This window comes from Leucopleurus acutus (assembly GCF_964270905.1).
Source record: "Leucopleurus acutus genome assembly, chromosome: 18".
Lineage (NCBI taxonomy): Eukaryota > Metazoa > Chordata > Mammalia > Artiodactyla > Delphinidae > Leucopleurus > Leucopleurus acutus.
Window position 1 is genome coordinate 68,236,120 of NC_139160.1, and position 13,638 is coordinate 68,249,757.

The 13,638-nt window shown below is 42.1% G+C and overlaps 1 protein-coding gene across 1 annotated transcript in view; it reads left to right on the plus strand.

The window, feature by feature from the left end:
- The first annotated feature begins 406 nt into the window (after positions 1-406).
- The window catches only part of PCCA (propionyl-CoA carboxylase subunit alpha), a 364,039-nt gene continuing 350,807 nt past the window's right edge, over positions 407-13,638 (plus strand). Inside the window, exons 1-2 of the mRNA XM_082859189.1 lie at positions 407-537; positions 9,359-9,436. Of these exons, the coding sequence (XP_082715315.1) occupies positions 433-537; positions 9,359-9,436 (183 nt within the window). The 5' untranslated portion in view covers positions 407-432. The remainder of the gene's footprint in view (positions 538-9,358; positions 9,437-13,638) is intronic.

Here is a 13,638-nt window from a genome sequence, read left to right on the forward strand (position 1 = left end):
GTGGCCCTGGGCTGAGGGGTGGTCAAGGGGCGGAGTTACCTCACGGACGTTCGCTGGCCGCACTGCGTGTAAGTTGCTAAGTGGAAGCTGGCGCAATACGGGGTTTACCCCAAGCAGGCGCGGATCAACCGCCGCCAGAACACACGTGTGTCCTCCCTGTCTCGCTCATTGCCGGGATAGTGTCGGGCCGGCAGCCCCAAGCTGGCTGGCCGCTCGGCCAGCCTGCCCCGCGGCCCAGCACGCGCTTGCCCAGCATCCAGGCTCCCGGCTCCCGCGGTTGGGCGAGTCCCGCTCCCGGTCCCTCCCTTCCCCGCAGTAGGGGGCGGGGCCACGGATCCCAGGCTCGTGATTGGCCGAATTGTAGGCGCTCCCTTTCTCCGACTCCTTCCGCGGGGTGAGAGGTCAGCGGAGCTCCGGTCTGCAGGGGCAACAATGGCGGGGCTCTGTGTCGGGGAGGCAGCGCTGGTCACAGCAGGACGGCGTGGACGGCGGTGGCCGCAGCCACTGTTGCGGAGCGCGGCGCTATGGACCCTGAAGGTGAGGAGCGGCGGGACTCCCCGTGGGCCTGGGTCTCACTGGGCTCCCAGCCCCGCACCGCCAGGCGGTGGCTAGTGCTGCGTAGAGCGCTCCGTAGGTGTCCGGGCGACACTCGGCGCCGGGTTCCGAGTCGGACCGCGCCGCTAACTCCCTCTCCCTCCGGAGTTCGCCCTGGAGCGGGGCAGAGCCGGCGTCCTTCGCCCCAGCTGTTACTCGGAGTATCATGGAGGGCCGAGCGGCCCAAGGAGCCTGTAGGCGTGAGTTTTCTGCTTTCTCGGGAGCGGCTGACAGCCACCTGGCTGTAATGTACGTGCATTTCCCGTGCTCCCGCTCTTCGGCCATGAGGTTTTGGCTTGTCTTGAGCTTTCCAGGTGTATTTTTAAGGGTCCTTATCGTTTCCATTTTCTTTTGCCTCCTTCCTGCTTTGAAGGGACACTAAATTGCTGTTCAAGTAGAGTTAGGGTTTTGAGTTTGTCTCACCTTTTAAAGTATCATAAGATGTCAGGATTGCTACTACCTTTGCTTGAGTTGAGAGCCTATTTTAATTGTATTATATCATTATATACTGTATATGCATCTTGTGAGTATTTCTCTTCTCTGTAGTGGTTAGCCTGATGTTTGTGCTCTTCTAAACACATCTCTGCACTGTATGTTCTAGGGTTTTCATGGTGGTAGCCTTGACTTATACGTTGGAGTGTTTGTGTGTGGCTCTTAACACTTTTTGTCTTCAACATGGAGTCTCTTGTAAGTTCTAAATGAAGACTACCTAACTTACTTTATTAACAGAGTTTAAGTCACTTGAACAAATTATTTAAAATAAAGGTTTCTCTGAAAACCACCTGTTATCTTCCTTTTAAAAAAACAGGCACGTAACTTGATTTATTGTCATTTAACTTTTAGAATTGGAAGACACGTTAGAGATGATTTGGCGCATCCTACTCTTTTAAAGAGGAGGGAGCTTAGTCCCAGGTGAGAAATGTTCAGCTACAGCTGAACATGGAAGTGAAAGTAAGTCTGCAGGTGCATTAGCTTAGTGTCAGCTTTAGAATGCCCACTCTCAAAAAACCCAAAGTTTGTGTGGGCACACAATTTATTGTTTCTTAATCTTTAGTGTTCTTTCATCTTTTAATCTTTTTTGGCCACATCACTTGCAGTTGCAAAACTCTGAATGCATTTATTGATGTGTAGGAGGCAGCATGGTGTGGTGGGAAGGCATGGGCTTTGGAGTCACACAGATGAAGTTTGGTATATTAAATAAGTCATCTCTTTGGGCTTCCGCTTCTTCCTTTCAGCTGTTTTTTTTTTTTTTTCAGCAAGTCTTTCTCTACTTCTGTGTTCCATCTCTATGAAATGAATATAATTTCTCTTTTAGAAATTTTAGTCTGTTAAGGAGACAGACAAGTGTGAAATGCTATTAGGGGAGAGGTCCTAGTGCTGTATAGAAGAAAATAAAATGGAGGGATTTGACCAAGTCTAGATTTTGAGCTTTGTGTCCTAGATACTGTTCTGGTGCTCTACTTGAATTAATTTATCCAATCCTCACAACAGCCATATAATCCCCATTTACAGATGAAGAAATTGAGGCACAGTTTTATGTGACTTGCTCAAACCATGCCTAAGGTAAGGGAGTTTTCCTTTGGAAGTAAAAATTGAAACAAGTTTTGAAGGACAAAGTGACTTTTTTCTAGGCAAAGAGAGAAGAAAGAGGTGAACGTTATATGTGAGAGAGCAGCACGTACAAAAGTCCTGGGCCAGAGGGCATGACAAGGTAGGAGAACTGAGAAAAAGCTACTGAGGGTCTGGTATTGAGATTAGATGGTGCTGGGGAGGTAGGTAGGAGTCAGACCATGCTGGGCCTTGCTGTAGGCCGTGCTTGGTTTTATGGGAAACCATTCATGTTGGAGTTGGGAGGAATTATTACACTGACATATTTTAGTGTGGAGAGGTTGAGAGAGAAGGAAGTTGTTACTCTGTTTACTGCTGTACACTTATTGTACAACATATAAACTGATTTTTCTGACCCAGTTTCTTCCTTTTAATGTGTTGGCAGAGCCTGCATCTTGTCTACTTCTGTTTTCTTTCTTTTTAAAAAAATATTTATTTATTTATTTGGCTGCACCGAGTCTTAGTTTTTCTCTTTTGTTACTGTTTTACAAAAGATGCAGTGATAGTTTACATCTCATTGGTTGCTATTAATCTGGCACTTTGTGAAAGTTATAGTGTGTAAGAACAGTTCTATGGCAGTGGGATGGTTAGGTTTCCTAGAAGCAGAGCCTGAAGAGAGATTTTGTGCAGGTGGTAGTAGTTGAGAAGAATGAAGAAAACAGGCTAGAGCAGGGGAAAAAAATCTAAGCAAGGAAGGGGATCCAGATGGAAACTAGATTCAGTTTCATCCCACAGGGGAGCCCTGGAGCAGTGGTTCTCAAAGCAGGGGACTCCAGCCAGCAGCGACAGCGGGGACAGCAGCATTACCTGGGTACTTGCTAGGAATGCACATCTTCTAGCTCTACCCTAGACCTGGCGAGTTTGAAAATCTGGGGTTAGAGCCCAGCCATCTGTTTTAACAAGCCCTTCTCCAGGTGATACTGATGCACAGTTAAGTTTGAGAAGCACTGTTCTAGTTCAGCCCTGTGCAATAAACATAAAATGTGAGCTGCAAATGTAATTTAATATTTTCTAGCACTCACATTGAAAATGGTTTTAAAAGGCTAAATATTAATGTACTTTATTTAACCCAGTATATTTAAAATATTTCAATATGTTAATGTAAAAAATTAACAAGGCTTTTTTTGTTGTTTGTTTGTTTTTGGTATTAAGTCTTCAAATCTGGTGTGTATTATACACTTGGAGCACATTGGAATTTGGACTGGCATATTTCAAGTGCTCAGAAGCTGCCTGTGGCTAGTGGCTGCCATATTGGACAGCCAGCCCTAAAGCACAGATTGCAATACTAAATTGGACCCACCTTGAGATGAGGGGCGGGGGCAGCCTTTTGAACCCTGTGTGAGTCAGTCATTGGCTGTGGGCTGGGAGGGATGTAGCTCCCAGGCTTGATGGAGAACTCCTGTCTAGTTGAGGCAAATGGGGCAAACTAGGGAGCAGGTGTGAGCCATGAGTAGGATACATGTACAGAGTACACCCAGAGTACACCAACTGGGGGCCTTCACCACCTGGTGAACAGGTTCTGGATGTACACCAACATCTGCTACAGGTGGGGTGGGAGGAATGGCCTGGTTGGGGAGCTGTAGTGGAATGAGGAAGTTTTAAAGTTGATGTATATAGTTCTCTGGTGTTCCAGCTTTTACTATGGAGGCAGAGCTGGAGAATCTTGAGTTTTATTCCCCCAGTTTTATTGAGAAGTAATTGACATGAATCTTGAGATTTGATCATCTCTCTCAAATGTTACGTATTCAGCTTAGCTTGTAACAGAAGGTCTTGGCAGACAGTTGAAGATTGGGATGGCAAGTGAGGTCCTGAAGGCTAAATAGTCAGTGTCTGTGAAGGAAAAGCTGTGCTTAAGTGAAAAAGCCTGACTTCTGGCAGTGTTTTTAAAGGGTTTTTTTTCTGGTCACTGTGGTTCTGTTAAAATGCTGGAAGAAATATTTGGCTGGTGCGTCCCAGCTCTGTGTCGTGAAATGTGAAAGAGAGGACCTTCGCCTGGAAGTTTTGAAGATGAAGCACTATCAAATATTTACTTTTACTTGGTAAGAGCATGTTATGGCTCCATTAATCCACAATTTTGAGGATGGTTTCTTTGAAGCATTGGTTGGCCAATAAGTTTGTTCGGGGTTTTCCGTAACATCTTATAGTAAAACCCGAATGAACTTTGGCCAACCCCAATAGCATGCATCCTGATAATGAATTAACCTGTCAACAGAATTGTTTTAGTATTATACACCTGAATGCTGCTGTGGTTATGTTAAGAGGAATACTTTTGGTTTGGCAGGATTAGTGTTTAAGTTCTTCTTTAAACATGAGTCTAGTGGATTTACCAGTTTGGGCTGCCACCTGAGGCCACATCCAGAATGTGAAAGTAGGTGGTCTCCTAGTTAGAAAAGGGCAGTCCTTGTTGGCAATGGCCGGAAGGCATGTGAACAGTTTGTGTACAAGCTGTACCCTTTTTTTTGGTTAACAGTTATTGTATGCTTACTTCAACATATGCAAAACTGTGCTAGGCATTTTACACATTCTCATTTAATCCTCATGGCAGCCTTATGTCCTAGATAAGTAGTTTTTATGCCCAGTTTATATGTGAGGAAAATTATGTTTAAGAAATGTCAGAGCCAGCATTTGAACCGGGGTCTGAATCTGAGTCTAGATCACAGCTCTTATGTTATTACTTTTATGGGAACTCCGAAATGGCCTGGTTTTATTTATTCATTTATTTGTTTGTTTTTTTATGGCTGCGTTGGGTCTTCATTGCTCCCTGCGGGCTTTCTGTAGTTGCGGCGGGTCTTCATTGCTGCCCGCAGGCTTTCTCTAGTTGCGGTGAGCGGGGGCTACTCTTCGTTGCAGTGTGTGGGCTTCACATTGGCTCTAGGCGCGTGGGCTGCAGTAGTTGTGGCTCGCGGGCTCTAGAACACAGGCTCAGTAGTTGTGGTGCACGGGCTTAGTTGCTCCACGGCATGTGGGATCCTCTTGGACCAGGGCTCGAACCCGTGTCCCCTGCCTTGGCAGGCGGATTCTTAATTGCTGTGCCACCAGGGAATCCCTGGCCTGGTATAATTTTAAGAAAGAAAGCTACAGCTGCATAATTGGATTTAGTTTTTGTGTAATAGTTTCCATTTTCTTGGTGCTTTACTATTTATAAAGGCTTGATTTTTTTTTTTTTTTCAACAGCCCTGTAGGAAAGCAAGGGAGGTGTCATCTAGTACATTTTATAGATGGAAGCTGGAGTCCAGAGAAATTATTTGCTCAATGTTTCATACCTATGAAGCAGTGGAGCTAAGAGTTGATCCAGGTCTTGTGGCTCTGAAGGCCGTGCTACTTCCCACGTGCCACATTGTTAGCTGGCATTTCTTTTCTAAGTGTGGAAACTATTGGAAATCTTTATTCTTGCAGAAGAGAACCAATGCAGTACATTATTGGGAAGTCATTTTGCATACACTGACCTTTCTCCTTTTGGCTGTCATAGGCTAAATAGTCTTTATAAATAGAGTTGATTAAAGTTTCTCCTTTGAACACACTTGTTCTAGGAAGTATCTTAAAAGAATTTTGGACTGAGCTTGTAGCCATTTTTTTATATGCTTAAGAAAAATAACATTAAAAATGCTATGTAGAGGTCCAAATTAGCAGAGTTCTACTAACTTGTCCCTGTATTAAAAAAAAAAATTATGTTGTAGCTCTACAAACTTATCTGATTTTTGACTTGTGTTCTTTATAACTTTGAACTTCCATGAAGGTCTGCCAGGAGTAAACAGCAACACAAGAGAGCCGTTGTGGGGCTGACTGCAAACCAGTTTGGACTTGCTGTGGGAATGGCCCAAACTCTTGTTTTTCCTCAGTAGTTTGTTCTGATTGCTTGTACCGTTTCTACTTCTAGTTTCTTGGCTCACTAGGGGCATCTATGTTTTTTTAATTTTGGGGCCACATTATCACAAATTCACGTGTGTACAAGCTGTATGCTTTCTTTTTTTGATAATCGTGGTAAAATATAATCTGTTAGATCTTCAGAACCAACTATTTAAAAATAGTAATAAAAAGATTTTAAAAACCCCAATTTGATCAGTTAGGTAGTGCTAGTTCTTCTCCTACATTTTGGTCAGGTGTAATTTGTAAGAGTTGATTTAGTTTTAAGAACTGTGTGGTATAGACATTTTTGAGTTTTGTGTTATTGGTAGTTTCCTGAAAGTAAATGTGTATTACATTGAGTCAGCTGACCCAAACATTTCTCAGAGCTTGAATTGTTCTAGGTTAGAAACTGTTCTGTTGGGACCAAGTTTAGCTTAGTCCATTTTTCATGAGACCATCTGATGAGATAGAGTCCTGAGGTTTTTATTCCCAAAGGTATTCTAGAAACTTAATTCATATTTATTCAGATCTCTGAAATTAGCTCTATTTCCACCGAATAGCTCAGCGTTTGTTGCTCTCGGAGCAGTTCAGCAGTGAGATCCGTGTCACCATCCTCTTGGCCCACATGTTCAGTTTGGATTAACTGCATATTCTTCATAATTGTCCGATGCTTGCACATGTTAGAATCCCTGTACTAAGCTCTTGTTTTTTGAATAGTAGTGGTGTAGGTTAGTAGGGACCTTAGAGAAAACTCATCTGAGCTTTCATTTCTCAGTAGAGGGTAGAGGAGTTAAAGTGGTTTGCTCAAGTCCTAGAAATAGTGTCAGCTGAGCTAGGGTTAGAACTCAGGTTCCTTGGTTTCTTCTCCCAGAGTTCTTTCTCAGGTGGTATTCTGGGACGTGTTCCCTTCCCCAGACATAAACATCGCTGTTTATTCTCTCTCTCCAAAGCTAATTAGAATACCTAAAATGTCTACCCCAGATTGTGTTTTGTCTCTGGAAGACTCACATTTGGTTTTTGCCATCAGGAATCAGTTACGCCCTTTATTTGTTAGTGACTAAAGACACATGTATGATTTTGCCTTTTATAAAAGGATATGTTGACATGTTCCTACAACAGAACATTATGTGCCTCATGATATTAGGAAAAATTTGTAAAACTGTAAACTGTTTTGTTTCATTTTATAAAATTGATAGGAAGCTGGTATGCTATTTACTTTCTTGTGTAAATATCCTAGCGCTACCTTGCAGTGGAATAAATGTGAGAAATTCCCAGGTAGGTTTTGCTTTTCTTTATATTTAGAGTTTGCTTTCTGCATTGGCTGAGACTGTAAACACAAGATATGATTTTTAGGGGAGGGAGTATTATCTTTATCCTATTAAGTTTGATATAAGGGTAAAGTTCACAGATTATAGCTGTTCTGCTGAGGGCAGTGGAAGACTGAATTTTTATTTGAACACATAGGAGTGGTGAGACCCCCTTGGTAGATTGTTTTTTACCCCAAATCATATCTTTGCACAGATGTTATTGTTAATGTGGGAAGTGCCACTATTTGTATTATCTCAAAATAAAAAACTTCAGAATGCTTTTAATAGATCTGTGCTTAAATCTTGTTACTCTTGCAGCCTAGCCCTTGTGACTTGAAAATTTAAAATTCTTGAGACTCAGTTTTCTCATTTTTAAAATTGGGACTAATACTCTTGAACTCACAGGGATGCTTGCATGACTATGAGAGTGAGTTTTGTTGCTGTGAAAGAGACACAGTAATAAAGTCAATTTTCTTCCCATTCTCAGTTCATTGTTCATCATCAGTCCTTTTTACTTGGTAATGTAGGTTTTGTTTTGTAAAGTGTATCTTTCTTATCTACTACATTCACATTTGCATAAAGATTACATTTTGTAATTTGGGGCTATATATTTCTAAAAAAATAACTGTATACATTTTTTTCATTTTAAAATGTTATAAAAATTTTTTGCTTCGTATTTGAGTTATGATATTAGGAAATTCTCCGACGTAGTACCTGTTGCCTTTTGCCCCTGTCCACCCCCCCGCCCCTATTTTTTGGCTGCGCTGGATCTTGGTTGCTGCTCGCGGGGTCTTTAGTTGCAGCGAGCAGGGGCTACTCTTCCTTGAGATGTGTGGGCTTCTCATTGCGGTGGCTTCTCTTTGTGCGGAGCATGGGCTCTAGGCGTGCGGTTTCAGTAGTCGCAGCACATGGGCTCAGTAGTTGCGGCTCACGGGCTCTAGAGCACAGGCTCAGTAGTTGTGGCGCACGGGCTTAGTTGCCCCTCAGCACGTGGGATCTTCCCGGACCAGGGATCGAACCTGTGTCCCCTGCATTGACAGGTAGATTCTTAACCACTGGACCACCAAGGAAGTCCCCCACCGCCTTTTTTTTTCTTGGTCTACCTTCATCAGTGACTACTGGCTAAATTATTTTCTTAAACTTTGGCTATAACCTTTATTAGTGATTATTCTTAATGTTTTAAAGGCTTAAGATATACTTTTTTTTTTTTTTTTTTTTGCGGTACGCGGGCCTCTCACTGTTGTGGCTTCTCCCGTTGTGGAGCACAGGCTCCGGACGCACAGGGTCAGCGGCAGTGGCTCACGGGCCCAGCCGCTCCATGGCATGTGGGATCTTCCCGGACTGGGGCACGAACCCATGTCCCCTGCTTTGGCAGGCGGACTCTCAACCACTGCGCCACCAGGGAAGCCCCCAAGACATACTTTTTCCACAAACATTTATGGTAATGAATTAGAAGTGAACTTGATTATTAGTATTACCTTTTCATTTTTATTTGCCAAACCACGTTTATACCAGAATAAGTAAAAGAAGAAATCATGTTTAAGACATTAGCAAATAAAAAATAATATTTTGTTATTTTCTGGCCGCTGTTAAAATTGAAGCTCTTTGAATGCCAAGTCACTTGTTTTATGTTGTATAAAGTTCTGCATGGTATGTGACATTCTGATCCTGCCATATCAGTCTGCATGATCAGAAAGACCTTTCTTCTAATTTTACTTGACCCATTGGCTCTTATTATACTTTTCTGGAGATTGTTTTGATGCCTTTGGTTTCCTCATGTGTGCCAAGGGGATGTGTCTAGTTATGATTTACCTTCTATAGTTATGGTGTGTTGCTTAGAACTACATATATTGATTGATGAAACACTGTAGCTAGAAGCATACTGGAAGAATTACCCTGAAAAATATTTACTTGAAAATAAACTTGAAAATGAATGAACTTGAAAAATAAAGTTCATTCAAGTATCTGTAGTTTATTTCACTTTCTTTTTTTTCTTTTGATAGCATGTTCCACATTATTCAAGACAGCATTTAGTGGTGTCTCGTAGTCTCTGTTCAGCGGGATATGATTCTAATGAAAAAGTAAGTATTTAAAAAATACTTTTAACGGTTATAATGGTTTTACTTTGTTGTCTCCATGTTATGTTCACTGGGCAGATTAAATTTTATTGATGCTGTGTAATTATTTATTGCTCTACATCATAAGTTTTATAAGTGCTCAATCTTTGTTCCTTTTTTCATTGTGGGCCACAACCTGAGTCTTTAAATTTTGTATTTTTACCTATACCACAAATCGAATAAATTTACAATGTGTTTCCCTTGTTTTCAGCAGGATCACTAATACAACATTCTTTCTTAGACTAGGCAGTTGAGAGATTTTGATTAAACTATTGGGTTTTTTTTTTCATTTACTTAATATTTGTAAGATTCATTTTGAATGACGGCAATTATGGGTATTGTAAATTTTGGGACAGGGAAATTCCAGTTAAAATCTTGATACATGATAATGTTTGAGGCTTGTAAGAGGAGAGATAAAGGAACTAGAAGTGGTGATTGGAGGTAAAACATGATTTGGTGACAATAAAGGCATCAAAGAAGGCAGAAGAAGAGTTTTGGTTAAGATGAGATGGTTCAAGTTGAATGTCATTAAAGTAGAACTAATATGAATGATCATCTGAGAATGAAATAGTCTTCTAACTTGTCGGTTGACATATGCAAAACTACTCAAAAGAATCTGGAGGCTCGGGGAAAAAAGGGTGTATATCACTGCAGTTCAAAAGAAATATATTGTGGACACAATTGTAGGGCATATGTAATTTTATGTTTTCTAATAGCCACATTAAAAAGAAACAGGTGAGGGCTTCTCTGGTGGCGCAGTGGTTGAGAGTGCGCCTGCCGATGCAGGGGACACGGGTTCGTGCCCCGGTCTGGGAAGATCCCACATGCTGCGGAGCGGCTGGGCCCGTGAGCCATGGCCGCTGAGCCTGCACATCCGGAGCCTGTGCTCCGCAACGGGAGAGGCCGCAACAGTGAGAGGCCCGTGTACCGCAAAAAAAAAAACACAAAAAAACAAAACAGGTGAAATTAACTTTAATGTATTTTATTTTATTTTATTATTTTTTATGTTTTGGCCATGCCACAAGGCATGAGGGATCTTAGTTCCCCTACCAGGGATCGAACCTGTGCCCCCTGCATTGGAAGCGCGGAGTCTTAACCACTGGATCCCAGGGAAGTCCTGGCATTGATAATACAGTGTTTAAACCTTGCACCATTATACTCTGGTTATGTCATATCATGGTGTGTTTTGACACAAATACCGAGGTGTGAACTCTGGCTTTACTGCTAGTTAACTTTGCCGGTGACTTAGGCAAGTGATTATGCTTCATCAGGCCTCAATTTTCTCATTTTAAAATTGGGATTTTATCAAAACTGACCTCATAGGACTCTTACGAGGATTAAATGAGGTAGTACGCAGAAGGGATTTTCCACAGTACCTGGCATATAGGTAATGTCAGCTGTTTAATATTATCGTTAACTGTTTTGTTCATTCAGTTTTGTACATTTGGAAACGGAAGCTTAAAACCCACAATAGTGTAAGTGTAAGCTGGGTGTAAACGCAAGACTGTCTTTCTCCTGAGCTGGTGGGTTTACCCACTGTGCTGTACTCCTTCTCGGAAGTGCTTGGTGAGTGACTCGGGATCTAGAGTTCTGCCGCCATTCCTCCAAATACCCAGTGGAACAGGCCAGCTCAGCCTTTCTCTTGGTCCCTGAATGGAGAGAAGTGTCCTTGCTGGTTTTAGATGCCAGCTATGATCTAAACATAGGGAAGGGAAAAAAGGAAGGAGGGGTAGAGAGAGAACGGATTAAAAGAAAATAACTTAAAAAAATTCTCATGAAACTTCCAGTGTGTTTTTTACCCCATGACAGCAATAGCAAAGGTATAAAACAGTTGCTACACACCCCAGTGTTCATAGCAGCATTATTTACAGTTGTCAAGACATGGAAACAACCTAAGTGTCCATCACCAGATGAATGGATAAAGAAGATGTGGTATAGGTACACAATGGAATACTACTCAGCCATAAAAAGGAATGAAAATTGACCATTTGCAGCAACATGGATGGACTTGGAGGGCATTTTGCTGAGTGAAATGTCAGACAGAGAAAGACAAATACTATATGATATCACTTATATGTGGAATCTAAAAGATACAACAAACTAGTGAATATAACGTAAAAGAAGCAGACTCACAGATACAGAGAACAAAGTAGTGGTACCTGTGCTGGGGGCAACATAGGGGTGCAGCAGTGGGAGGTACAGACCATTGGGTACCTCAGTACCCAGTAGTTTACCTCAGTACCCAACAGGCTTAAGGATGTATTGTACAACACAGGGAATATAGCCAATATTTGGTAACAACTGTAAATGGAAAGTAACCTTTAAAAATTGTGTAAAAATAAAAAATTAAAAAAGCAAACAGTTTCTGCAAAAGTTCTTTATCTCCCATGGTACCTGAAAGCCCCCTGGCTTCAAGGATTCAGGTTCCTGGCTTAAAGTTGTTGATTTTGATTTTCCTCTTAGAGTATCTTTGGAGTGTCTTGTATACGGCTCTCCAGATACAGGATAAAGTCCCAGGTCTTTAAATGATATGAATGAGATGAAATGAAAGGAAGGAAGGTCCTTTCTTAATCCAGCCTTTTTACCCCAGCTTTATTTGCCACAGTGCCCACATACTTGTTTTGTGCTTGAGCTGTCTTAAAAATTACTTGTAGTTTTTCAGTGCTACCGTCTGCTTTCAATGTCACTGCCTTAACGCATGCTGTTCACTCTCTCCCTTCGCTGCACTTAACACAGCTGTGTTGTAGCGCTTAACACATTTTGTTGTGATTGTGCCATATTGTAGTTATCGAATGCACTTGATCGAATGCACTTGATGTTCACCTGTAATTGTTGATGTAGAGGGAGAGATTGGTTTAGGGAATTCCCTGGCGGTCCAGTGGTTAAAACTCTGTGCTCTTATTGCCAGCGGCCCAGGTTCAGTCCCTGGTCTGGGAACTAAGATCTCACAAGCCACATGGTGCGGCTCTCCCCCGCAAAAAGTTGGTTTAAATTTACTTGTATGGGGACTTCCCTGGTGGTCCAGTGGTTAAGACTCCACGCTTCCACTGCAGGAGGCGTGGGTTTGATCTCTGGTTCTGGGAACTAAGATCCCACATGAAACATGGCGCAGCCATAAAAAAAAAAAAAAGGCTAATTAAAAAAATTATTTGTATATATATTCTTTTATATGCATAGCCTACCTGGAAGAATATTCAGGAAACTAGTAGTAGTTGCCTTTGGGGCAAGGGCCTAGGTGTCCCTACAGTGTGTCCCCTTGTGTACCTTTTAAATTCTGAACCATATTCATCTGTTATTTAGTTAAAAGAAAATCTTAGGTATGGAAGATTAATTGATATTAGCTTTATTGAGCTTGTGTACTAATTGGTAATCCATTAATAGTCCTATATTAGTCAGGGTTCTTCAGAGAAACAGAACCAGTAGGAGACATAGGGAGATTTTTTTTACTGGCTCACATAATTATGGAGGCTGAGAAGTCCCACCACAATCTGCTGTGGCAAGCTGGAGACCCAGGAAAGCTGGTACTGAAATTCTAGTCCAGGTTCAAAGGTCTGGGAACCAGGGGGGCTGATGGTGTAAGTCCCAGTCCATGGCTAGGAGAAGACCAGTGTTCCAGCTCAATCCGGCAGGCAGAACTAATCGTCCCTTCCTCCACTTTTTAGTCTGTCAGGCCCTCAGTAGAGTGGATGATGCCCACCCACACTGGGGAGGGCTGTCTGCTTTACTGAGTCCACTGATTCAATGTTAGTTTCATCTAGAAACATGCCCACGGACACCGCAGAAAAAACGTTTAATCTGAACACCCTGTGGACAAATCAAGTTGCACATAAAACTAACTATCACAAGCCCTGAACAGAGATTAATAGAAATGTGTGAGGTGCAGTGATCATTTTGGTACAGATTTATCCCTGTTGGAATCACACTCCTGGGTTTGTAATCTGGTTTGTGGCCCAAAGGAGTGAATAACAATACTCTAGCTAACACCTACTGAGTATATATTATGTGCTAGGCACTACTCTAAACACTTTAAGGGTGTTAATATTCCCACAACCTCTTGTGGCAGGTGCTATTCTTACTCTCATTTTACATACCAGGAAATTAGGGCTCAGGAGGACGACTTGTCCACAGAAGAACATGTGGTAGTGTTGGGATTCCAACCTGGACAG